This window comes from Punica granatum, chromosome 5, assembly GCF_007655135.1.
Source record: "Punica granatum isolate Tunisia-2019 chromosome 5, ASM765513v2, whole genome shotgun sequence".
Taxonomy (NCBI): Eukaryota; Viridiplantae; Streptophyta; class Magnoliopsida; order Myrtales; family Lythraceae; genus Punica; species Punica granatum.
This window is the reverse complement of record NC_045131.1, coordinates 24413849-24440285: the sequence shown is the minus strand read 5'-3', so window position 1 is coordinate 24440285 and position 26437 is coordinate 24413849. Positions and strand designations below refer to the sequence as shown.

The following is a 26437-nucleotide window of genomic DNA, read 5'->3' as shown; positions in this document are numbered from 1 at the left end:
AGCCTCCTTTATATAAGCTTAGGAGCAATTAGAAAGAAATAAACTTGACAACTAGATTAAATTTAGTTTCCTAAAACTAGAAACAAGAAAGGAAATTAAATATATGCCACCTAGAATAGCTAGCATTTATTTTCGTCCAAATTCAATACCTCTCCACTTTCCTTATGCGTCTACTTCAATTTTGGGTGGGTTATCGACTATTTCATGGCAAGTCAATTGAATAAAACCCTTTGGAGGCCCAATTGAATTAGACTCATCTTGGCCCTAAAAGTCCATCATCAAGCTCTCCATAGCTTGTTGGATTTGTCTTGCCTTCGCTCGTGTGATTGGTCCACTCGAAACATGCAATTCTCTAGGATCTTGTACATCAGCTCCCTTTTTACGAATTTGACTTCCAAGCTCACTTGCATTAGCCTCATCATCATGCCCACAATCCTTATCATTCCCCCTCTCCTCTTCCATCCATAGGAGAAAGATCAAAAACATTAAAAATTGGGCTAACATTATATTCACCTGGTAAATCTATTTTGTAAGCATTATCATTGATTTTGGCGAAGACTTGGAATGGTCCAATTCCTCATAGATTCAATTTGGATTTCCATTGGTTTGGAATCTTGCCTTCCTCATATGAACCCACACCCAATTTCCGAGTTCAAAAGTCACTTTTTTACTTCTCTTGTAGGCAGGATTAGCATATTGCTCATTCTTCTTCAAGATACGTTACCTTGCCTCTTCATGAATCATCTTCACCATATTTGCCTTTTTTTTTCCATCAAGACTAGAAATCTCACTCATAGACAAAAAAATTAGAGTCAAAGGTGTTAATGAATTAAAACCATACACAGTTTGAAATGGTGAGAAGTTAGTAAAATAATGCATTGTATGATTATAGGCAAACTCAATAAATGGTATGGAATATTCCCAAGAATTCAAATTCTTTTTTATAACAGTATGAAGAAGAGTGGACAATATGCTATTAATGACATCGATTTCCCTATCCGTTTGGGGATGACAAGTAGTAGAAAACAACAATTTAGTTCCTAACTTTCCCTACAAGACGCGCTAAAAATGACTCAAGAACTTAGCATCCCGATCACTAACTATGCTCTTTAGGTATCCCATGCAATTGCACTATCTCTCTAAAGAACAAGTCAGCAACATGTGTGGCATCATCAGTTTTGTGTCATGGAATAAAATGAACCATCTTAGAAAATCGATCCACAACCACGGAAATGGAATTCTTGACCTTTACTAGACCTAGGCGATCCTAAGATAAAATCCATGGATATATCAGCCTAGGGCTTATTAGGAATAGATAAAGGCATGCTCATTCCATGGGGTTTGACTGTAGATTTTGCCTTCTTACAAGTAACACATTTATAGCAAATTCTCTTAACATCTCTCTTCATATGCGAGCAAAAGAAATGTTTTCTCAAAATATCCAAAGTCTTAGCTACCCCGAAATAACCCATAAGACAACCCCCATGCTACTCAAGTACAAGTAATTCACACAGAAGAATAAGGAATGCATAACTTATTCTCCCTAAACAAGAATTCGCCATGCTTATAGAACTTATCAAATGCTCCTTTTTCACATTTGTTATAAACAACACCGAAGTCAAAATTTTGCATGTACAGCTCCTTAAGATGCTCACCCAAGAAATTTAGCATTTAGAGTATAGATAAGCACATACCTCCATGATAATGCATCAGCTACCATATTTTCCTTTCCTTGTTTGTACTAAATCACGTATGGAAACATCTCTATGAATTCGACCCACTTGGCATGTCTTCGATTCAGCTTGTTTTGTCCTTGCAAATGCTTCAATGATTCATAGTCCGTGTGTATGACAAATTTCTTCGACCACAAGTAGTGTTGCCACATCTCCAATGCGCGTACCAAAGCATAAAGCTCTTTGTCATATGTCGAATAATTCGAAGCAGCTTCACTTAGCTTATCACTAAAGTAGGCAATCAGTTGTTTTTCCTGCATCAAAACAGCACCTATACCAATCCCTGAAGCATCACATTCTATCTCAAAATTTTTCAAAAAATCAGATAAAACCAATAAAGGTACAGAACAAAGCTTAATCAAATTAAATGCTTGCTCTTGCTCTACTCTCCATTTGAAACATGTATCTTTCTTAACCACTTCCGTTAATGGTACAACCAATGTACTAAATTCCCGCACAGATCGCCTATAAAAGCTGGCTAGACCATGAAAACTTCTTACCTTGGTTACAGATTTAAGCGTTGGCCAATCCTTGATTGCTTTTACCTTTTCCTCATCAACTTGAATACCCCTGGCACTCACAACAAATCCCAAGAACACAACTCGATCTATACAAAATGCACATTTCTTCAGGTTCAATGCTTGAAGAACACACTGCAAATGATGGATATGATCATTCAAGCTCTTATTATACACCAAGATATCATCGAAATATACAACCACGAATCTTCCAATGAAAGCATGCAAAACATGATTCATGAGCCTCATGAAAGTACTAGGTGCATTAGTCAATCCAAATGGCATAACTAACCATTCATACAAATAATGTTTTGTTTTGAAAGCCGTTTTTCACTCATCACCCTCTTTCATCCTAAAGTAGAATCATGAGAATAAAGTCTACTATCCACTTTTCAAGTCTATCTTTGAGAATAAAGTAGAATCATGCAATTCATCCAACATATCATCTAGTCGAGGAGTGAGATGTCGATACTTTATCATGATTTTGTTCACAGCGCTGCAATCAACACACATATGCCAAGTACCATCTTTTTTGGCACCAACAATACTGGAACCGCACAAGGACTCATACTCTCACGCACATGCTCTTTTGCTAACAGCTCGTCCACTTGCCTTTGAAGCTCCTTTGTCTCCTCCGAATTACATCGATAAGTTGGCCGGTTCGGAATCGCAGCTCCCTTATTGGTGGCAAACCTTTGGGTAACTCCTTGGAAAAGACATCTCCAAACTCCTGCAAAAGAGAGGTAATACAACTTGGCAAAGAAGAATTAAAATCAGAGAAATAAGCCTCTTTGTAAACAAACAAAATCATTGGGCGATTAGCTTTGAAAGCACTATTGATCTCTCTTTCTTTTGCATAGAAACTCATATTTTCTCTTTTCTCTCTACTAACTCTTTCATGTCATCTAAACCTGAGCTATATTTCTTTTCACCCTCTCGATTTTCTTCCTCTCTATTATTGCCATTTTCCTTACTCGCTCACTCTTTTTTTTTTCTTTTTGAATATCAGCATCTACCTCACTTTTCTCACTTTTCTCTCAAATAGATCTCTTGATTCGGAGCTGATCCCTCCCATCCTTGACAAAAGAATATCGATTATTATACCCATCATGTATTGCTTATCTATCAAATTGCCGTGGTCTCCCAAGTAACATATGACTAGCATGCATGGTCACTATATCACTAAGAACTTCATCCTTGTATCTTCCAATTGTAAAGAAAATCAGAACTTGTTTGTTCACCTTTACTTCTGCACTTTCATTCAATCATTGCAGCTCATATGGCCTAGGATGCTTCAATGTAGGCAATCCCAACTTGTCAACGAGTAACTCACTAGCCACATTCACACAGCTGCCCCCATCAATGATCAAACTACAAACCCGATCCTTCACGTGGCATCTAATATGAAGTATATTCTCCCTTTACTCATCATCTCTCTCTTCTTCCTTAATTTGTGCATTAAGAGCTCACATGATTACTAAGACATTTCCTTCAGTAACATATTCATAATCACTATGATCACCATGTGTGGGCATGGAATCACTTTCCTCTTCTTTGGTTTTAATCTCCCTACTATCTAGCATGATTATTGCCCTTTTATTTGGACATTGAGGAGCAAAATGCCCAGACTCCAAACACCAAAAATATTTGATATCCCTATTTCTTTGAGGTTGGGATGTAGAATTACCTTTCTCCTTGTTGTCCCATTGGCTCTTCCTCATGTCCCTTTCAGCATTTGATTTGGGTTTCTCCATTAATCTTGAACTTGCACCCCATTTCGATTGCCAATTTGAAGAAGACCCAAGTAAGAACCACTCTCTTGCTTGACTGGTCTCCCTCTCTTGAGTTATCATTCTACTTTCATGGCCATACTAACCATCTCTTCCATCTCCACATAATGTTGCAATTCCACCACATTAGCAATTTCTCAGTTCAAACCACATAAAAATCGAGCCATATTCGCCTCTTGATCTTCCTCAATGTTTGCCCGAATCAAAGCTATCGCCATCTCCTTGTAGTAGTCTTCCACGCTCTTTGTCCTTGCCTTAAACTTTGCAATTTTAAATACAAGTTCCGATAGTAATATGAGGGAACAAATCGCCTCCGCATGACAGCCTTCATCTCATCCCGTCTCAATAGGCCTTTCATGGTTCCTCCCATTTCCTTGACCAATTTATCCCGCCAAACAATAGCATAGTTGGTGAACTCCACTGCTGTAAGCTTCACTTTCTTCTCTTTTGAGTAATTATGGCAATCAAATACAAGCTCCACTTCCGCTCCCATTCGATGTAAGCATCAGGGTCATTCCTCCCTTGAAATTGTGGTATCTTTATTTTAATACTCCCGATATTCCTATCTACTCTATCTCTAACTCCTTGATCTTGCCTATCATGTTTTCGTCCCTCGTTACTAACTCCTCTGGCTCTCCTCACACTACCCATGGATTCCACTTCATCTTCTTCATCTTGAGGAATCGGTGGCTGGCGGTTTTGTCTTCTTGCATTGGGCAATTGCACATGCCGCCAGGTTCGCTCCCTTTGCATTTGGTCAATTCGTTCATCTTGCCTGTCCATTCTATCACGGATATCTCCAAAAACAACTTTCAATCTCTTGAATTGTCGCTGCATGGCTTTCAAAGTGAAAGCAACATCTTGTTGGCCGGCATGACTTTCATCTCCAGTCGTAGATTCAGTGCCTTTTCCTGCGAAGCTCATGTTTGCACTATGAAGAAAATTGGTGTTAGGACCTCACAACCACTCACTCACATGTTTGCCTTCAAATTAATGTCACTCGACACTCGTGTTTCGCTCAATTCAATGGCTTTTTCCCTCTTATACACTTTCCACTTTTGCCTCTTTTCACTCTAATTTCCTCCTCAAAGTTCTTTAGAGACCTCAGCAACTCACAAATCAAATGCAACTAGCTTGTAATAATTCAAAACAACAATTAATATATTGGCCCTAATTTAAACACAAACTAACAAGGAAAATAAATGGTCAAAGGAAATTTAAGAAAATCAAGAAACAAGAGAAAAGGAAACTAGTAAAAAGGATGAAAAGATTTTAGAAATGAAGAAAGAAATATATCAGAATTTTATAAGGATGGAAAGATATGGAGGATTATATAAGGAAGGGAATATGGGAGAAAGAGATGTTATGTAATTATGAGAATAGAATCAATATTGATCAATAAGAAAGAGGACATAACAACTTTAACATGGTCTAATGCAAAGAAGTTGGATTAAATTGACACCGACAAACTACTTTCTTCCTTTCGATATTTTTTTTCCAGCTTTTTTTTGTCCAAACTTTTTTTTTCTTTTTCTTTTCTCTCTTACCGGAACTTCTCTTTTTTTTTTTCCTTTTCTTTTGCTACTAACAATTGACGAAGGAGAAACTAGACGGAATGAAATTCAGCAAATTGAAACCTAAAGAATAGGATAAACCTTATTTGGAGCCTAATGCTCTGATACCAAAATGATGCGGACCTCACGAAGGATTGTGAAACCTGATGAACAACTTGAATTGATTCCCATATCGCCAAATACAAATTCAGATAAAGAGGACTATTGACCCATTGTTTATAGAGAAACAAGAACTAATAATATCAAATAAGGATTATTGACCTGTTGTTTATGAAAAAAGAAGAACCAATAATATTAAATTGTGCCAAACCTCACAAGCTATCACACTTGCTCGTTTGAAGGAGTTCAATGAAGAACAAATGAGAAAACCTCACCCCAATAGTCTAACCTCTTATAAGCTATTCAGCCTCCTTTATATAAGCCTAGGAGCAATTGAAAAGAAATAAACTTGACAATTAGAATTTAGTTTCCTAAAACTAGAAACAAGAAAGGAAATTAACTATATGCCACCTAGAATAGTTAGCCTTTATTTTTGTCCAAATTCCGCACCTCTCCACTTTCCTTGTATGTCTACTCCAATTTTGAGTGGGCTATCGACTATCTCATGGCAAGTCAATTGAATAATTTCATTTGGAGACTCAATTGAATTAGACTCCCCTTGGCCCAAAAAGCCCATCATCAAGCTCTCCATAGCTTGTTGGATTTGTCTTGCCTTCGATCGTGTGATTGGTCCACTCAGAACATGCAATTCTCTAGGATCTTGTGCATAAGCTCCATCTTTACGAATTTGACTTCCAAGCTCACGTGCATTAGCCTCATCATCATGCCCGCGATCCTTATCAATCCGGGGTTCCAAACGCTAATACATAGCGATTTTTGTCGATTTTTATCACCGTCTGATCAGCAGCAAGAGGACATTTCCCCTCCCTTTTTGCCAGGAAAGCTAGGACAGCGATCGTGTGCCAGCCCTTTACTAGCGAAGAAATGCGCAGCTCCCCAGCCCCAATTTCCAGGTCGTACGCACCTTCATCATCGAGGATGTACACGAAGCACTTTGGGATTGTTAAAACAGTTGAACTCTGGCAATTATTTCCGTCGTCGCCAAGATCATCAACTTAGTGGAGGGCAATCTTCTCAATTTATTCTTCCGGGTGAAGGGAGACGGCAGATGGAGAAGTTATTATTGGGGTATTTTCTTGGTTCATCGTTTAGAGATAAAGAGAGAGAAAGAAAGAGAAAAAAGGGAAATTAAGTTGGGAATTGAGGATTTATCATGCGGGGGAGACCATTAAAGACTTCAATCAAGCAGAGCCTAACTGAATTTCGACTGATTTCCCGCCTATGCTAACATAACTAACTTACTTCGTCTTTTTCATATACTGCTCTCACTTGTACTATACTTTATGTACGGACTCGAATGTGGACTCTCGTCGGGGCCCGCATGCCCACGACCTAAAATCGCGTGGCTTGGGAGTGTCCACCTTCCCGTGGGGACGCGTAACGGACACGCGTGAGAGAATGAGTCGCCACTTATCATTTTACAACCTGAAAGTCGAGGGCCGATAAGTTACCCGAGTCTAGGGGTATGGAACACCTAGTTGTTGTTAAGGCATTGATCTGTGCGGAATCGGAATGTCCGAGTTCGGGGGTTCATGTTACTTGCGGGCCTATATCCCGCACGCTCTTTCGGTACTCTTGTTTGCTAGGCTTGCATGTTTTATTATTTACCGCATGAATTAAGTTGCGCTCAGCTCGCACGTTTTGACACCGAAAATTCGGTGAATTAAACGATATTGGTGAAGAAGTTGAGAGAGAAGTAAACCCGTGTGTCGGGGAATTGGTTTACAATCTTGCGTTACAGGTCATCGAACCATGGAGGTTGAATCCATGCGTGAACCGAAACGCGAGATCTTGGATTTACTTGTGTCTGGGCAAGCATTATACCGATTTGATTAATTCGACTCTCGGAACGTTCGCTCACCGACTGGAATTCTTACAAAATGAATGTACAAAATAAAATCCTTACAATGCTCTCGAAATCAATAAAAACAAATAACAAATAGGGTCGAATTCCAGTCGATTCACATTCAGTTATTATTCCGCACTAACTCACCGTGAGTTTAGGGAAAAGACCGAAGAACTGAAATTCAATGTACGCTCTCACTGAATAGGGCGTTGGACCCCGTGAGTGATGATTAGGGCGTTGGACCCTATTGTACGATGATTAGGGCATTGAACCCTAATATTATTCGACCTATGGATCATGCTCGACCCATATGGCAAACAGGTGCAGAAAGGTAACATACAACATGCTAATAACAGACAAAGTGTTTGTTACTGTCAAGCGTACGTGTTTTAACAAATTGTTAGCCCGAGATATTTTGCAAGCAAATCCTACCCTAGACAAACAAACGTGCCAATGTTTTAGCATTCGGCTTTGGTTTGAGAACCTGACATATCGGATGTTCGTAGTCAAGTTTCCTGTGTGTGGATTGCTTTTACAGTGATTCGGTGTTGTGACACTGAAGTTACACTAAATTCATCTAAACTTGTGTTTTGATTCTAGATTTGGAACCTAGAGTTCTACCTAACCATTTTCTAGCATTTGGTTAGATCGAATGAAATGATTAGTCAAGTTATTGTATTTTGATACAGAATACTTGACTAGCACCCTGAACTATGCTAGGATGACAGAAACTCATTAGTGGGAATAAGAAAGGTTATGCAGATGAACCTGCGCCTGAACAGGTAGCCCGTTCCTATTCCGATACCATCGTGTTTCCATCAAACTAACCCCTGGGGTATCGCCAAATCACAAAATGATGTTATTGCCCTTGACTTGAAAATGTATTTTCAGAAAAGGGAAACAACGCAATACGGGCCACCTCGGCTTGTAACCGGTGTTGACCAATTCCTTGGATCTTTCAGGGTTATGCGAGAACCCCGTTAAAGCCAAAGATTTGGTCGATCTATCCGGAAGTGGTCTAAAAGGAGCTTCTGTATTCCGACCTGAATTACCTGAAGTGAGGTGAAACTCAAGTTAAAACACACAAGTTTCTCCTAGATGTCCATGTTACTTCGTATTGCATATCTCGGGTTTGGAAGTATGCATATTTTGAAAATGACATTAACACTGTTTTGTAATTCGTCGACGCGAGTTACAGATTAATGTCCAATTCGTGCAAAGTTGTTTAAATTGAATGAATTAACCGTGTGAGCGTCCCGATTAACCCGTTCGTGAAATTAATGCTTAAGGGTTGTGCCGAATGCATTAATTATGAAAACGATTCGTGACTCGGCGACCAAGACGATTCCATAAGGATCGATGATAATTTGGTCCAATGACCGAAAATACCCTCATAACCGAATGGACCCAAATGAGTCATCGATACCCGAATCCATGCATGTTTTGTTTGGAAAAGACCTTTTCATGCGATATTGCGACAATAATGTAGATTGCAAATTAGACAAAATTCGAGAATGGACTTAAAACGGGGAGAGGAAGCCTCGTGCAACCCGTTCGAGTCCAAGAGACTATCGGCCATTTTTCCTTGGAGAAAACCGAGAGGTCTCATGGCCCACATCGAGTTCCACGAGTTTTTCCCGTCTCGTTTCGAATCATTTCTCGCATGCTCAAACAACAAACACAATAAATGACACGATTAACAAAGCCTGTATTGCCAAGAGTTTGGAAAACGCATTCAAGCATATAAACATGCACAAACACGTTATTTACGGAATCGATAAAACAATACCGGCTCCATGGATGCGGGAAAACATAAAAATTCGGGAAAAAACTCAAATCGGGGCAAGGAAACCGGTCTTGACCCAAAAAGGTCAAGAATACCCTCGGTTACCACTCCAAGAGGTTAATTTGAGAGGTATCTTGGCTTTTCCGGGTTGATATAGTTCCCTCAACTTCGATTTAAACATTTCCCGACATGCTAGCACGTATTACGATAATAAACATGCATGATATAACATTGAAATTGCATAAAAATTAAAACTTGCAAGTAAAACATGCATAAAATCAACTTACAACTCCGTAAACACGACGAAAACGTAAAAGTTCTAGCTCCTGTAAGTCGGGAATGGTCATACCTAGTCCCGGGATACGGGATGAGACTGTTAGAGGTCGGGTTGGACTGTTGGTGGGTTGGGTTTGGGCTGTTTTTCGTTGAACAGACCCGGATGGCAGCAACAGGCCCGTCCGGAGGAATTTGACCCGGCTGGGCACCCGGTAGAAAATAGGCCGGTTCGGGCCACTCAGGTGGCTTTTCAGAGAGTTCTCAACTGTTCCAGAAAGCTAAGAGGATGCTTAAGATCCCTGTGGAGGTTTCGGGAGGAGAGCACACATGGATTTTCCGGAAATCGAAAGCAAATTCAGTCAGTAAATAGAAAACAAACCCAACTGGGCCAGAACAGACCCGACTGGCACAAGTCGGGTCGTACGTCGCCACGAAGGCTCCCGATGGAATTTTGAGGCAAGGCCAGCGTCCCTGGGTAGCCAATGGAACCCTCTAGGTGACCATGGTGTTCGTTTGCTCCCAGAGTTATCGAGTCAACCCGTATAGTCCTGCAAAGATCACGGAAAACAGAGTGCGTCCTGGAAACTGGCCCGATTGGCAGTTTTCGGGTCAGAATTCACCACGGTGGACGCCGATGGAATTTTGATGCAAGATCAGCGCTCCCGACTCCTAACTCACCTCCGGAGGTGATGGTGGTGGTCGTTTGGCGAAAAGGGTCTCATATCGACCCGATATGCAAGAAAACCGCACAAACAGTCAGAAATTTCGACCCGACTGGGCAATCGGGTTGTTTCTTCGTGTTGGGCTAAAACCAACGGGTTTTTCTTGGATTTCTTGACTCCTTGACATCCTAGGGTTGTGTGGGGAGGTGTTTGATGGGTTTTGACAACTCAAACCGACCCGGAAGGGCTTGAAACCCGGGTTGGAAGTTTTGACCCGACAAGGACCACAACAGGATCCGATTCTGTGGTTGCTTGTTCCGATGGGTTGGAGGCTCCAAAACTAAAATCTAAGCCCAGAAATGGATAGAGGAGGTCAAAATCATGTGGGATATGGAGTTTGGTGAAGTTTTGATTTAAGCCGGGATGATTCCGACTTAAGTCTTGAGGGTTTTTGCTGAGTTATGCTAGCTGCGGTTTTTGCTGAGCTTCTTGGGAGTTTGAGAGCTTCTTGATGAGTGAGAAAGCTAGTGAGATGATGTGTGATGACTTGTGATTAAGTTAATGACATAAAAAGTATATATAGGCTATGCTTAATGACAATTAAGTGTGAAAAAGTACAATTAAAGCATGCTTAAGGGGAGGGGTGGTTGGCTTAAGGAAAAATCAACCCAATCCTCTTCCATTGCATTGATGAGGAAGGGATAAGAGCATTGATGGACATTTATGAAGATGGAGTATAAGAATGGAATGGTAGGCTTGATATTTCCATGGAAGGATAAGGCAAGTTGCAATGGAGAAGAAGACAATGGACATGGACGGCAATGGGCATGGGTGAGGCGGCAATGAGTTGGCCGTGGGTCCCACGGGTCGTGAGGTAAGTTCGGGCCAAAGTTCGGGTCTCGATTGATCGTGTGCTCGAGGTTCGTGGATCAAACGAACATCGAATTGTCATTGTGCACGTGAAAGCGATTTAATCGAGCCCGAAATCCTCCATTTTGCCCAAAGGAAGATTTGTGTGATTTTTGGCTCGGAAGCCAGTTTTGCTCATTTCAGGCGTTCAGAACAAAATTAGCCATTTTGGAATACGCATCTCGTGTCTGCATTCTGAATCGGTCGTTTTGACATGCATTGTCAATCAGACTGAATTATTGACCAATAAGCCAGTATTGTCAATGTGAAGCCGGAGACGTCCTAAGAGTCCGAAGTCAAATTTCTCAAAATGCTTTATGAGTTGCTTGGGCGAGCCGGAGATCACTGTAATCTCTGTTTGTTGAGAACTGGGCTCGAAGGACTGAAAAATTGCATCTGAAACACTAAAACGGTGTTTTGAGTGTCTAGATGGGTTTTGAGATTCTGTCTGAGAATTTCACGTTGAGCAATGAGATGAGTAGCACTGGGTTTGCCAACCATCCGGCGTCAAGTTTCCACGAAAATGACCTCCATTTATGAATTTCCGTTGAAAATGAACTTTTCTGCTCTTCGGAGGTCACTCAGGAAACTGAAAGAGATATTGTTGTCTGATTTGCACAATTGCATATGTCCGCTGCAGTTTTTTGGACAATGCATGACTAACTTGGTTTGCCGATGTTCTGTCAGACCAGTTTTCGGATAAGGTTTTCCGTTGAAAGGTATACTTGTTCTGTCGTTTGGGAGTCATTAGAGGAGTCTGTATGACTTCTGAAAGACATTTTGAAGCAATGATCATGCTCTGCATAATTGTTGGACATGACTGTAACTGACTTCGGGCATTAACTTTTCTTTGATGAACTGGCATTTTTTGACTTCCACTGCAAAATTGTCTGTATTCTGAAATTGCTTTGTATGGAGCAGTTGATTTGTGAAATGTGTTCGGAGACACTTTTCATCTGTTTGACATCGCGAGGGATTTTTGCAGTCCAATATTGACTATTTTCTGATGGTCGAGCGAACCAGTAGAAAATAGTATTATACGTGTTGTATTCCGAAAATGCCGGTTTAGATGCTGTTAAGGCTCTCTGCTTGCTCCGTATGCCACTGGATGATTCTGTTTGTTATTCTGTCAGGTGCTTGAATTATCTGCCTATCTCTGTTAACTTGAGAATGAATAGTAATTTGCTGCTCTGTTGAGCCTTCTTCTGTATTGATGCTCAAGTCATAGCCTGGATCGCTGTTGAGTGGCATTGCCTGGACTGATGGACCAAAATGGGGTGTTGACACTTTATATTCTTGCAAATCAAGAAAATTCACTTGACGAGAGTTTTACTACTTAATGAACCGATTTATGCTTTGATTTGGATTAGTTGGGTCTCATCATGGACTTACGAATATCATAGTACAAATCAAAAATTTGTAAGGCAAATAAGAGCAAATTTATCAATAATTCCATTGATGAGTGAATAGCAATCTTTCATAACAGGTCCATGATAGGTCCAACTCCTTTGTAATTAGTAACTTTATATTAGTTTAGATATGGGTCAATGGCAGGTCCATTATGAGTTCCTATTTTATCCCGCTGGCCGCGTAAGTGAGACTAGGGTCGGTTGTCATCGTGTTATCATAGTACTGAATCCTCATTGAAGATCCATGGTCCATCCCAAGTAGGCTACTCTCTAATATTGCTTTTTATCTTAGTGAAAATTGCTCATGACGACCCTTTCCTTCCATGAATTTCCACCGGTGTGCTAAATTAACAAATGTTAGATTGATCGGTATTGTTTTGCTCTCTGTCCTGTTACATCGGTTTTCTAACGATTCCCCTTCTAATTCTGTCTCTCCCGAATTCTTCCCATGTGAGTGCTTCTTGTGTAGCAGCTGCTGAGAATAAGTAGCTTCACTGGAAAATGTGATGACAAGTTGTCACTTTCTTTATAAAATAACCTCACGTGGAATTGTTGAAAATGTTTTCTTTACAGAGCAATCTCCTTTGTTTAATCATAGTACATCCACTAGGACATGCTCCAGACAAACTTGGCCGGTGTTGTCTTATTACTTGAGAAGCCTAATGAAGAAAGCGCCTCTTCTTAAACAAGCTGTTAAAGGCTGTCTGTTTTTTGTTTTCTGCTGGTAAGTTCGAATGAGTCCAGTAATCTCCGAGGTGTAAATCACGGCTTATTCTCCGATTCGCGCAATGTGCTCACATGCATGTATGTTCTCTTCCACTCCATTACTTAATTCCTATTTGCGAGCATCATCGCCTCGGAAGTCTATATAAATCAACGATTATTGATCAGTAGTGCACCAAAAGCCTTCTGTTCTTTCCTCAGTTTTCAGAAAGCCGAGTCCATTGAGATGGCTTTTAAGGTCTCTGTAGCTGCTGCTCTCCTCCTCAACCTTCTTTTCTTCACTTCGGTCTGTTCGACTCATGTACCCTGCCCGCCACCGCCGCCAAAGCATCCTAAGCACCCTCCGCCTCCGGCTGCTCCAGTCAGCTCCAGCTGCCCAAGGGACACCCTTAAGCTCGGGGTGTGTGCAGACCTATTGAACGATCTAGTGCACCTTGTGGTCGGGACCCCTCCAAAGACCCCATGCTGCAGTCTCATCGGGGGCTTGGCAGACCTCGAGGCTGCTGTCTGCCTCTGCACTGCCATCAAAGCCAACGTGCTCGGCATCAACCTTAACCTCCCAATCTCCCTTAGTCTGCTCCTAAATTACTGTGGGAAGGATGTCCCAAAGGGATTCCAATGTGCTTAATTGCTCGGTTCCTTTCCGTTGCATGCTCTTCTCCGTGTCAGCTTCAACTCTTTCTTCCCTGATGTTTCGCAATGTGAGGTGATTCAGGCTCATTTTCAGTTTTTTGTTGCAATTGTATCGCAGATGGGATCTTGTGATGAGTTGACAATCTCAATAAAACTACGCTCTCTTGAACTGTTTCCTCAACAAGTTCATACTGGTCATTTTCGACCGAGAAAGATCATGTCTCTCACTTGCATTTCAAATTTAAGGATTCCTTATGGATTATGATTTATATAAAGAACATTGGCGGTAAATATACGTACACGTTGCCTTGCAAGATATGATATTCTACATTGTCAGCGATTGTTGTTACATGTGCTTCAATTTCTTTAGGAAAGTGACATGAAATAAGACAAACTTGCACAGTTGTGTTGGCTAACATGAACTCGTCATCGGGAGCCATCCGCTAGTAGTTTCTGTTAGAAATATAGATCCACTATTTAGGAAATGGTTGATTGGAAAAATAAAATATAGATCCACTATTTAGGAAATAGTTGATTGGAAAATAAAATTATATAAGATAAAATGAGTAGTTATCTTTGAAAATATTTTCTGTGATTTGATTTGTTTGATTATGATATCTGGATATTTTGTTCCTTAAGTATAGTTATCCATTGTGCCTATAAATATGCGTACTGTTTAGTGCTTCAGAACAACTTTGTGGTTTGGCCTATGGCCACCACAGTCTCTAATCTCTTCTCTCCTCTATTATCGTTCTATTATTTTAAAATTCCTCTTGGTATTAGAGCGTGTCGATCGGGATAAGTTCACTGCAGCTTCCAATTGAAGTCGATATTTGAAAGCATGCATTGATCACGCATATAGCCTCCGTCAAAAGAAGAACAACGGAGAGTTTTTGTTGGAGTCAAAGAAACTCTTTTTTTTATTGTTGCCGCAAAATTTGGTTTTAGAAGAATTATTCGATTGATTGGATTAAGAAATTATGGAGATCAAAATTATATGCAAGATGAACATTTCGGTGCATTAGAGATAAAGATCCACTACTTAGGAAATAATTGATTGGATAAATAAAATCATATCGGATAAAATGAGTAATCTTTGATAATATTTTCTATCATTAAATTTTATTTTTCCAATAAACTATTTCCTGAAAAGTGTATCTATATATCTAACACGCCCCTCAACATGAAGATGAAGTGCACCGAAATGTTCATCTTGAGGGGGTGTGTTAGAGATATAAATCCACTATTTAGGAATTAATTGACTGGAAAAATCAAATCAAATCATAGAAAATATTCTAAAAAATAAATACTCATTTTATGTGATATGATTTTATTTTTTTCAATCAACTATTTTCTGAATAGTGGATCATATCTCTAACAGTTTCCACTTGCTACCTTGGATATTTTTATATAATGGCTGCTGCCTATGCATGGTTATCTTCACTATTTCACATAAATCTAGAAATCGATTTAGTATGGGTGGATGCCACTACACAACGCGCTTTTCTCATATGATGACATTTATTTCATTTGATTGAGATCAAGATTACTGGTTACATCTATTTTCCATTACAACTCAAAAAATGGTACACACAAGAACTAGTTTGAATTTCATACACAAACGAATCCCTCGGGGACCTTCTTCCCACAAGCATTGACAAGCAAACTGATGGCGACCGGCACTTCCACCTTGACAAGCCCAAGCACATTTGCCTTGATTGCGGTGCAAAGGCAGAGGGCAGCCTCGAGGTCCGCGACCCCAGCGATGACAGTGCAACATTCCTCGCTTGGCTTCGCCCCAACATTCTCCTTGATCAGTCCTAACCAGGCCCCACACACCCCGAACTTTAGGGTGTCTTTGGAGCACTTCTCGGTTTTCTTTGGGGCAGGTGCGAGAGGAGGGGAAGGACTTGGCTTCTTCGGGGTACACGGGTCACAGGAGGAGACGCAAGTGAAGAAGAGGATGTTGAAGAGAATAAGAAGAGGGAGTAGAGCAGGGGAAGTCCTCTTGGAAGCCATTTCTTGGTGGGCAAAAGGTAGGAGGATAGGGAGATATGTTTATAGGTGAAGATGTGAGGTTAAGGACAGAATTGAGCCTACCAAGCTAGTGGTCGATGTTATGTAAGTCTATAAGATCTTCTTATCAACGAGCAAAGAGTTCGGTCTAACAATAAGAGCATCCGCGACTTACATAATGTATGGTGTTGAATTCATGTCAATAGGCGGATGTGGTCCCATGCAAGCTCAAGGGGCCGTACCAACCGAGCGTGCCTTCTCTCTCTCTCTTGTTTGAGTTCTATTAATTAATTAGATGCGATTTCACAACTACTCCTTGGAAACACTAGTCTAGGATGCTTATTCAAGGACCGCCCACTATGGTGATACATCACCTGGCCCAACATAGGCAAGTCTACGAGAAATGAGCACTTATCTTCAATTTAAAGTCATCAAGAGATTTCAGTTTCGATCCTCATCTGTGGATGTTGATATCCTATTTCTCCCCTCTATTATTCCCTTCTAAGCCAATAAGGTAACCGCAAAGATATAAGAAAGTCCTAATTATTAAGTATAATATATTTCCTACGTGTAGAAGTGGAACTTAGAAGACATGGTGAATGAATAGGGAAATTTGATCATATCGGGCCAATCCAAAGGCCAGATTGTGGCTGAGAAGGCTGGTTTCTGATTCTCTGCGGATGATGAAGCAAGCAATTGCTCTCCATAGGGCCCCACTGCTCTTCTACTGCCTGAGTAAACTTCTTTTGTTTGTCATCATCCCATGCATTTCAGATGCTTTAACAAGTGCATAATGTCGATTGATTTCGGTGCTATATTCTTAAGGAACTGGAATCGAATCAGAAATAGGTCGCGAACCTATCTCTTTTAAACATATATATTAGCAAAGGTTATGCTAGAATTACACATCCTGTCTATAGACATCAAAAAATGGTTTAAGATAAGATATTACCTACATGTCCGTCTAAAGATTTCTAACTCCACAAAATCCTTTATTTTGTGAATGGCATATGATAGAGCTCACCCGAGCTCCGGCGATGGGGGTGAGGGTGGGAGTTATGGCTAGAAGCAGCGGAGGAGGCACGGTGGAGCCGCTGCGAGATCGGGAGAGCCAAGGTTCGTTGGGAGATAAGGGAGATGGAGGAGAGGGATGGTGTTGGGCCTCAAGCCTTTGGGCCTAGAGACAGAATCCATTATGGACTTGTTAGAAGAAAATTGTGATCTGCCCCCATTCTTTGGGCTTTGGCCCTACTTATAGAAGTCTAAGGGCTAGTCCCCCAATAATACCATTATATTATAATATATATACTTATTTATTTATTTATTTGTTATTATTATTATTATTATTTTCCCTTGTCCATTTCAGCATTATAAGAGCAGGTTGTTCCTTATTTGACCATCATTTACTGGAAAATAAAATATTCAAGCACTTGAGTAATTTAATAATTAAAAAAATTTCATGCACGCCTAGTAGGTAGTGGCTCAATTTGTGTATGTAAAGCGGATGCATTTGGTTCCACGAAACGGAGAAAATTTAAAAAATGAAAGAGGGTGCATATATGGTTATGGAAGAATTATCTACTCTAGCTGTGCGAACCATCGGGATTTAATGAATAAGTTATAAACCATGCCGACATATTTTTAATAAAGATAACCTTTAATTTAAAGGAATAGATTATAGTTATTTCAAGATTTTCATATGGATCAACAGATATTCGTTGACTAATTCTATCATATCTCGGCTGTCAGTAACTATTACATTTCAATTTTTGCACTCTTTTAGTCCAACAAGGAATAATTATCAAATTAACTAAATTCAGCTACATAGTACAGCTTGGACAACAAACAAAATTAAAAGAATTCAGTTGTCATATCTATTTCTGATGCCATCCGACGTTCGAGAAAGCACCATAGCCAAAGGTTCGATTTGGAGACTCTCCTATTTGATATATATCCAAAGGCTATCATGCATGCACGTATCTGGTACTTTGGACTGAGTCATACGATTATTTTTCGGTAAGTGCCAACTTTTTCTGTAAGTAGTCATGCGATTATTACATCATCCTTAATTAAGAATTAATATGAAGCTATCAACGTGAATTGATTATGTTGGTTCGGTATTTATATTATTTAAATAAGGTTTCTGGTTCGGGTCCTTGTGAATTGAGAAAAATAAAATCCATGATTGAGAAACTTTTTTTCCTGAATGAACAAACCTTACTCGAATATGAACAGATCGGGGTTCATTAGCCTTCTCGATATAAGATGACGCATATCGAAAGAAGAAATTAAAATAAATATCAAAGTATAGAATTCGAATCTTGTTAATAAAAAAAATTCATGTTGAGAGAGATTATAACTTTAGTGAGCTGATCCAGCTCAAACTAGATTAGTCGAAATGCGTTGGATACAAATCGGAGAAATATCAAGCTTTTAGTTGATTTCTTGCAACGTGCAATTGAAAAGTCATCATATATGACGGATAAGGAGCTTGACTTTTGAGGCTTGGAGAAGGGGCCTTCCCAATCCCTTGTGCGTTTGACCCACCTATGACTCGATCTTTCTCTATAACAAATTCCTTGTGCCCTACGAAACCTTAAACAAAACAAAAACCAAAAGCAAAAGCAAAAACCAAATAAATTTTGATCAATTATCGCATGGTTTATTATAAAAGCCCCCATTTCCTTTTTCGCTTCCGCCACACTGCTAACTTCATACTGGTTTTCAATTTCACGTCCTGATCTTGAGTTCCGACTCCCACGGAGTCTATATCGATACATCAACGGAGTCCAATAACAGCATGAGCACCAGTGCGCTGAGGACCGGTGTGACCTTTGCTCTGGGAGCGATGTTTGGGTCACTCATGACCCAAGGAATGTACCACTGTCGTCACCGTAACCATGAACACGGACGAGAAAGGCCATGGTGTCATTGTCCACGCCAAGCTAAGGGTCAAGAGTCGTCATCTGCTCCGATGAACCCTAGAACCGAGGGACCCCATGCTTCGACCCCAACGGTGACAAGCGGTCAGTGAAATGGGTCGTGCCCTGTAATATCGTTTATCCTGTTTAATGTGGTCTTATATTTGTATCATTTTATTTTTTTTGTGGGAGGAACTTATATGGTATATTTGTTACAACGGTTATTCTGTCTAATATGGTGTTATATTTGTATTTTAGATTTGCACTGCTCTTTTTATTAGAAAAATATATGGCGTTGATGTCTTTGCTCCCCCTTTCCTTTTATATTTAATTGTTCAATCGTTGTTTTTTCGATTACAAGAGCGGCCTATTATGCTTATTACAAGTAAAATGTAAATCCTAATATCTAATAAAAGAGTACTATTAGTCCGACAATATGTATCGAACCTAAAAACTTTTAGTTATTAAAGGAAAACGCCACTGCATTGCGTCCTTTTCTATTTGCTACTTTTTTTTCTTTTAATGAATTATGTTTATTGCTAGCTGTGATGAGAAAGGAGTAATTTGTCCCGACCTAAAATTTCAGTAGAGTTTCTCCTATATTTCCATCGATATCCATTATCACATAAATTATTCACATAAAAAAAAAAGCATACTTTCCATAAATTTCCCAATATATATATATACACACACACACATACATACATATATATACATTACAAGAGAGTCATATCATCACATCTATAACAATCAGACCAAACAAACAATATACAGCACAACCAATCAATATAAACATAGGGGTGTATTTCTTCGCAACAGCATTATAACCGGTACAATGACCCTGCACCTAAGCTTAAATCTTCATTACTCACCTTACCACTTCTCATAACTGGGGGCCACCCATTATCAAATCTCCACCCTAACTTTCATTTTATATCCCGCCGGTTCAGCGTCTAGACATCCATTTATATCCCGCCAGATCAGCGGTCTAAACGTCCATTTTATATCCCGCTGATTCAGCGGTCTAGACATCTATTTTATATCCCGCCGAATCAAAGGTCTAGGCGTCCATTTTATATCCCGCCAGTTTAGAGGTCTAGGTGTCCATTTTATATCCCGCCTGATCAGCGATCTAGGCGTTCATTTTATATCTCGCCGGATCAGCGGTCAACCACACCCCCAATCCTATTCCGCCGGGTCTGACAGTCCCATGGCTATAACAATTAAACAATATCAATATACACAAGCACAATCACAATGCTATTACAATTGTATCATATTATCATCACATATCTCGTACACAATCCGCATACACAATCACATCACATATCTCAAGTCAAAATGAAACATAAGAGGGCAATATCTCTTAAATCCTTTCATACAGCATAGCAGAGCGATTTCTTAATCTCTAACTATCACAGTATTCTTCTTAAATAATTTATATAACTATAATATATTATTTCAAAAGGGAATAGGGTACTCACCTAACACCAAAAATGATTCACCAACTTGACCTTCAGGGTACACAATCGATGTATGTCCTCAGCTACTATTAATCATAAATATAGCATATCAAGATCGCCGAGCCAAGCCCTCCTCTCTTCTTCAATTTGTCTCAGCCCAGGTCACCTCTATCTCTGTCTTTGTCCTATATCACTCTTCCATGGAGAATAACAGAGCATTCCCTGTCCCTCTCTTCCTCTTGAACCGTTTCTAGCTTGCTCTCCTTCGTTCTCTCTCTATATATATATCCCCCCCTCTGTTTCCTCTTCGTTTTTCCCCCGCTGAAACAGAACAGCACAAGGAAGAAAAAGAAAGAAAGTCAATGGCAGTGGAAATGGGGGAAGACTTTGGGCCACGTGGAGCTCATGCCTTCGTTCTTTTTTTTTTTTGGTTAATGTCAGCAGCATAAAAGTCCCATATATATATTACATATATATATATATATAAGCATATGTGTATGTACGCATATTTAAAAATATGTCGGGTCTCACATAACTCTTGTGAACAAAAGTAAAATTTAATATAGATAGATACGAAGTTTTATATGGCAAACTAGGTTATCCATATAGTTCAATCACTCAATTTAATATTCAAAGTTACGTATATATTTTTTTCTTTTATCGATTATAATGGAGGTTCATGAATTTAATACAATAAAATAAAAGTTTTAATAATTAATTATTAATTATTAATGAGTACGGATAATCCCACAATAAGCATTAAACTTAGAATTTCTTGAAACGCATCATGTCTAAGCTAGTATGGGAGTTAGTCCATGGACCATGATGTTGTATATATAGACCTTTTTCAAATGATCAAAGAGTTCTAGATATAGGTGTTATTCATAATTTCGAATTACTCTATTCAGTTTCCATCCTTGAAAAGGATTTGATATATTTTAGGCCTTCCACTCTACCCCCGTTTGATTGAATGAAGTCTGATGACAAAGATTCTTGAAAGCTGGTACGACGGCACATGGTAAAGACTCAATTTCAAAGGGGGAAAGGACCACACTGGACCGGATCGGATCGTACTTTTGGCGTGTTTCTCTTTAGGACCAAAACATTGTTATCTTTTTCTAAACAAGGTCACCGAAGTTGAAAATTTTTTCTGTTAAGGCCTTGCTTTGAACATTATTTCGATTTCAGAAACCAAAAATTAGAATTCGGAAAACGACTCAAAGAGAGGAAAGGGGACAATGGTGGGTCTTCATCCGACCACCATTGTCCCAGGCGAGATCTCACCACTGCTCTAGGTGAGGTAATTAGAAGAGATGCTTGAGATCTTTGGCTACCTTACTCTTCCTCTTCCCCGCTGGCGACTAAGTTGCTCTTCTTTTTAATTTTTCAATCTAATTTACTTCTCAAATTAAAATTATCTTAAAAATAGAAAATGCCTCATAAAATATTTTTTTGGGTGGAAGAAAATATTTTAACCTAATAGCGTTATGCAGAGAAAATATAAACGTATTATAGTCTAGCCAGGAAAACCCTCAAAACATTCTTGAAATTATATAAGTACATTGCACATATGTTGCACTTGATAATGAGTACGAACATATGTGAATGTAATCATAAAAAAATGAGAAAAACAATGAATATATATCAACTGAAACTATACGTAATTATTCATGCCTTTTAATGGTTCAAAAGAAAGAGAGAAGATAATGCAAATACATCACAGAGAGCTACTAATAAGTATTAGAAAGAATTCCTGAGCACAATACATAAATTAAACTTCCTTGCAGATGATCGATGCATGCCATGTCAAGTATGGTTAAAACTTGATCTTTGCAGCATGATATGACATGAATATGTTTTGATTGCACCATGTTGAAAACTCTAAAGTACTTCATATTTAGCACATTAGGGATAAATGCAACCAATTGCATTAAGAATTGCCAAAAAAAAAAAAACCTCACATGCTATATCAGTCATACAATTTAGCGAACAACTTCGCAGAACAGTAAAAAGAGCATCTATGATCATTACAAGGTCTCATTTCAAGAAGATAAACCGACCAAATTAAGATGTCCAGTTTGAATATGCATCGAGATCTTTTGCTCCCGAAAGCTTCCTCTCGATCGACTATCCATCATTCCAATTACTTCATTGTAAATGTGTCATCTAAACTGACCTTGTAATTAAATTCTCTATGCTAGTTCGTTTCTAGCATTCAGATTGGAATATGATAACGTATAGAACCCACATATATGTATATAAGAAGTGCAGTAGAAGATGATATACAAACTTTTGAGAGAATGAATTATCCCAGTACTAATAAAGCTAATTATAATCATATACATATATATATATATATATATATATATTGAGGTTTTACAAAGATGTGCTGGATTAAGATTTCAGCCGGCGTTCATGATTTAAGAGGCTCTACAAGCATGTTCTCGAGAAATTACTTGTGACAGATTCCTACAAAATTGATTGGCATTGCTTCCAGTTCCATGACTGACAAATGAAGATATAGAGATGATCTCTTTCAAGCAAAAGTACGTAGTATCTAGGCACATCAATTGTGAGATGGAGGATGCGTTTTTGGCGGGGAATAGTCTAAGTTAAACCCCGGATGCTTTTCGCTAGTCTTCTGACGAGGCACACGCCAAGATACTATGACAAGAGAACCGTCTTGAGCATTACCTGTCGATGCCTTTGTCTTCGAACCTATCACTGTACTCTTCGTGCCCTCTGTAGTATATATTTCTTCAGTTTTCACATCAAAGGGAGAGCTCTTTCCAGTACTGTCTGCTGCATTCATTCCCTTTTCTTTTGGGAGCGGCTTCTCCTTCCGAGTCACATTTCTATGAGATTCTTGAGATCTCATCTTCTCTCCCACCTACAAAGTTCAAGAGATTCCTTATACAGTTAATATTTTAATGAATGAATATTTTTGAGTGAAAACAACCTATCATAAGATAATACCATGCGATAAGTAGAAAAGAACATTAAAAATGAATCTGATAGAGTGAAGGCAGATGAGAAGTGCAAAGACATAACAAATTAAATAAAAAAAGGAGGGAGCTTTCTCATTCCACATCAAATAAAAAGGATGAACAAATATGTATGCTGTTGTGCATATGTGAGGCAGCACGTAATATTATATATAGCGATACAGGCACTTCGAAAGAAAAATTACCCTAATTAATACTTATGTATATGTCATGATCTAGAATGATGATGATACCACTCAACGTTTTGCCCAAACCTTAATGGATGAAGTGGCAGATCTTTTCAGGTGCTCCTTCTGATCAGCGGATCCGAGCCGGCGGCTATCGACCACGAGCAAAGAAAGTAATATCAAGGAGAGAAGAAGATAATATGTCACTGACATGTTAGAGGCAAAATGCAGAGAGTTCAGATATAGTTTTGATGGAGGGTGCGATATATTGATAATGGAAAGAAGTAACAAGGTGGGCTGCCAAGCTAGAGAGTGGTTTTACGGTTAGTTATATGGAGGCTAAGAGTGTATATATATAATTATAGAAGATATAACTATAAGCATTGAATGCTGGCAGATAGTCGTTAATGGAGAGATTCAAGAGAGAGGAGGGATTGACTGGAGAGAACATGGGAATGTTTTTAGTGAGGACAAGCTATATGTATGAGCATGAAGGAAAGTGAAGATATGGAATGGCTCTCCTCTTGTCTCCCAGAGCAAAGCTTTCCCCCATTTCTTGAAATTGGGTCGTCACACACAACCCTTCCATCGTAAAGGGAAGCAACTCCATGGCCTATATTATTATTATAATAAGGAAAAATATATAAGACAAAAACCAGTATAATGTTTTTTATTCTTATCACAGAGACCAAATTTTATTATATAAACAGAATCATATTAATCAAGAGCATCTGATAAATTTTTGTTTCTTAGTTTTTCTTTCATCACTTAACTAATAAATAACTGAGTTTTTTGGATTGTAATTCCTTGAGTCATAGCATATATAGTAAATATTTTTAGCTTCTGTGAGTTTTGATCTTCAAGCCACCTTCTACCGGATCACCTCTAACAAATATATATGACTTTACACAAAAATACAACTAGTTAAAATCTTATGCAAATTTCTTTGCAGCTTTATAAAGCGCAAAATCTATTCAAAAAATTATGCTAGTTAAAAATTAAAATCTTATGATTTCACAAAACCTTATGAGAAACTTAATTTGTTTTTATCTTCTCCAATTAATTAATGACCATATAATTTATTATTTAGAAAACAGAACTAAATGCAGTGATGTTCAATCAAAGTTCTAAATTCGATTCTTATCTTGAAACTTCCTACTCGTCTTGATATTCTTTGAGAGAGAAGACCAAAAAAATAAAAAACTTATTTGGCAGTGAGAGAGATGACGAGACAAACATTAGAATTAGGATGGAATGGTAAATGTTTCCCATATAGAAATAGAGCTCCATATATCTTGTCTATATGTTCGGTCATGGTGGGTGCATGGCTTCACTACCTTGTCTCATTCATATGGGTGTATGGCCATTATCTTGATTGAATCACCCTGGGGTGGGATACAAATAAGTCCAATGGAGAGATTTGATTAAAATTATGAGTCTAATGGGCAAAAAGTAGGAAGGCTTTCTAAAGGGGTTTTGGATGCATTCGAGTCCGTTGGGCATTCTCATCGGGAAATGTAACTTAAAAAGCAACCAAATTAAGATTTCTATGTCCGCGGGATTTTCGAAGGTTAGATTTTCAAAGTAAGATATTGATCGATCGATCGATCTTGCTTGAGATTCATAAATTAAGAATATAATTTCACTTTGGGGGTGGATTTGAGGAGTCTTTTTTATGGGAAAATGTGGATTGTAAGTCCCTTCCCTCTGTCCGACATGTTCGAGCTAGTCAGCCTATAAACCGAACATCCCCTCTCGCTCTCTCACCCATCCCAAGTTGCCCTATATGAATGGTATTGTAATATTTGAATTTTTACTTTGTCAAGTTTTGATACTTTATACAAATAAGATGTCTCGAACTTGGGAAAAGGTAATAGAATAAATCAATACAACATTTTACAACATGATTAACTAAAGATCAGGACCAGCCAAAGTACAACGCATAATGTAATAGTGCACTATCTTCGCATGCTTGAAAATATTAGAGATTTTGAGTTTGAATAGCTTTTTATAGCAGAATGTCCTATCCCTCCTTTAATTTAATTCCCTTATCTCTTTAGTAAACCAATAAACTTCCTTATAAAAAATGAAACATGGAAAATTACTCTAGAAGTCAATTTAATTGTACATTGAATGCTTGTTATTATGTGCCTTTATTTTATGTTACACTAGTTCTTAATCCAGTGCATTGCACGGATTCATTTACTTATGGCAATTATTCACAATCTCTAAGATAAAATTACTTCTTATGACCGATAAGAACTTTCAATAATTAATTTTCAATCTCGAAGTCGAGACCTTGCTTAAGTGAAATAACCGACGAACCGCTTGAATCAACCCATATTGGTGATTTTAGACTAATTTAAACGATTTAGTGACAATTTTATAACTAGTTCTCATATTTAATTATTTGTTTATTATTCGAATTGTTAAATATATTTGGTTCAAATATAGGAATATGATTTTGTACTTTTTTAATATAATATTTTCTAATAGCAGGTTGTGATGTTCTTACTTAAAATACTTGATTTAAATCTTTTGACAATAAAAAAAAATAAGGGACTTCTAGTAATTTATATTTCAATTATATATGTGAAATTGTATAGATGATACGAGAATTTTTTTGTATGATATACTTATTTTTATTTATGTAAATTTTTCTCCAACCTATATACAAAATCAGAATTGGTGTATGCAATAAGCAACAAATATAAATATAAATATAGATACAAATTCAGGGTGTAAATAAATATCAATATAAATTTGGGGAGTGAATTGTAAAATAAAAATTGAAAGAATTGAAGAATAGCAAAAGAAAGAGCGGCAATGTCACCTCATTAGGCCGTACATCCTGCAACTGTACATTAGTATATAGAAGATATAGAT

General features: G+C 38.4%; 4 protein-coding genes across 4 annotated transcripts; 1 reads left to right on the top strand and 3 right to left on the bottom strand.

The window, feature by feature from the left end:
• Positions 1 to 1741: 1741 nt before the first annotated feature.
• On the bottom strand, positions 1742 to 4005 carry LOC116209085. Its single transcript, XM_031542643.1, has 4 exons — positions 3939 to 4005; positions 2776 to 2981; positions 2234 to 2386; positions 1742 to 1987 (listed from the first exon to the last, which is right to left on the bottom strand). Exons 1-4 carry the CDS (start codon positions 4003 to 4005, stop codon positions 1742 to 1744), a joined length of 672 nt encoding a protein of 223 aa, XP_031398503.1.
• A 9501-nt stretch (positions 4006 to 13506) lies between these two features.
• On the top strand, positions 13507 to 14192 carry LOC116208872 (14 kDa proline-rich protein DC2.15-like). The gene has a single exon (XM_031542441.1). It carries the CDS (start codon positions 13573 to 13575, stop codon positions 13972 to 13974), a length of 402 nt encoding a protein of 133 aa, XP_031398301.1. The 5' UTR covers positions 13507 to 13572; the 3' UTR covers positions 13975 to 14192.
• Positions 14193 to 15481: 1289 nt separating this feature from the next.
• On the bottom strand, positions 15482 to 16092 carry LOC116208871 (putative lipid-binding protein At4g00165). Its single transcript, XM_031542440.1, has one exon. The coding sequence runs from the start codon at positions 15996 to 15998 to the stop codon at positions 15591 to 15593; it is 408 nt and encodes a 135-aa protein (XP_031398300.1). The 5' UTR covers positions 15999 to 16092; the 3' UTR covers positions 15482 to 15590.
• Positions 16093 to 22773: 6681 nt separating this feature from the next.
• LOC116209083 lies at positions 22774 to 23863 on the bottom strand. The gene is made up of 2 exons (XM_031542642.1): positions 23639 to 23863; positions 22774 to 23269 (listed from the first exon to the last, which is right to left on the bottom strand). Exons 1-2 carry the CDS (start codon positions 23762 to 23764, stop codon positions 22946 to 22948), a joined length of 450 nt encoding a protein of 149 aa, XP_031398502.1. The 5' UTR covers positions 23765 to 23863; the 3' UTR covers positions 22774 to 22945.
• Positions 23864 to 26437: the final 2574 nt, after the last annotated feature.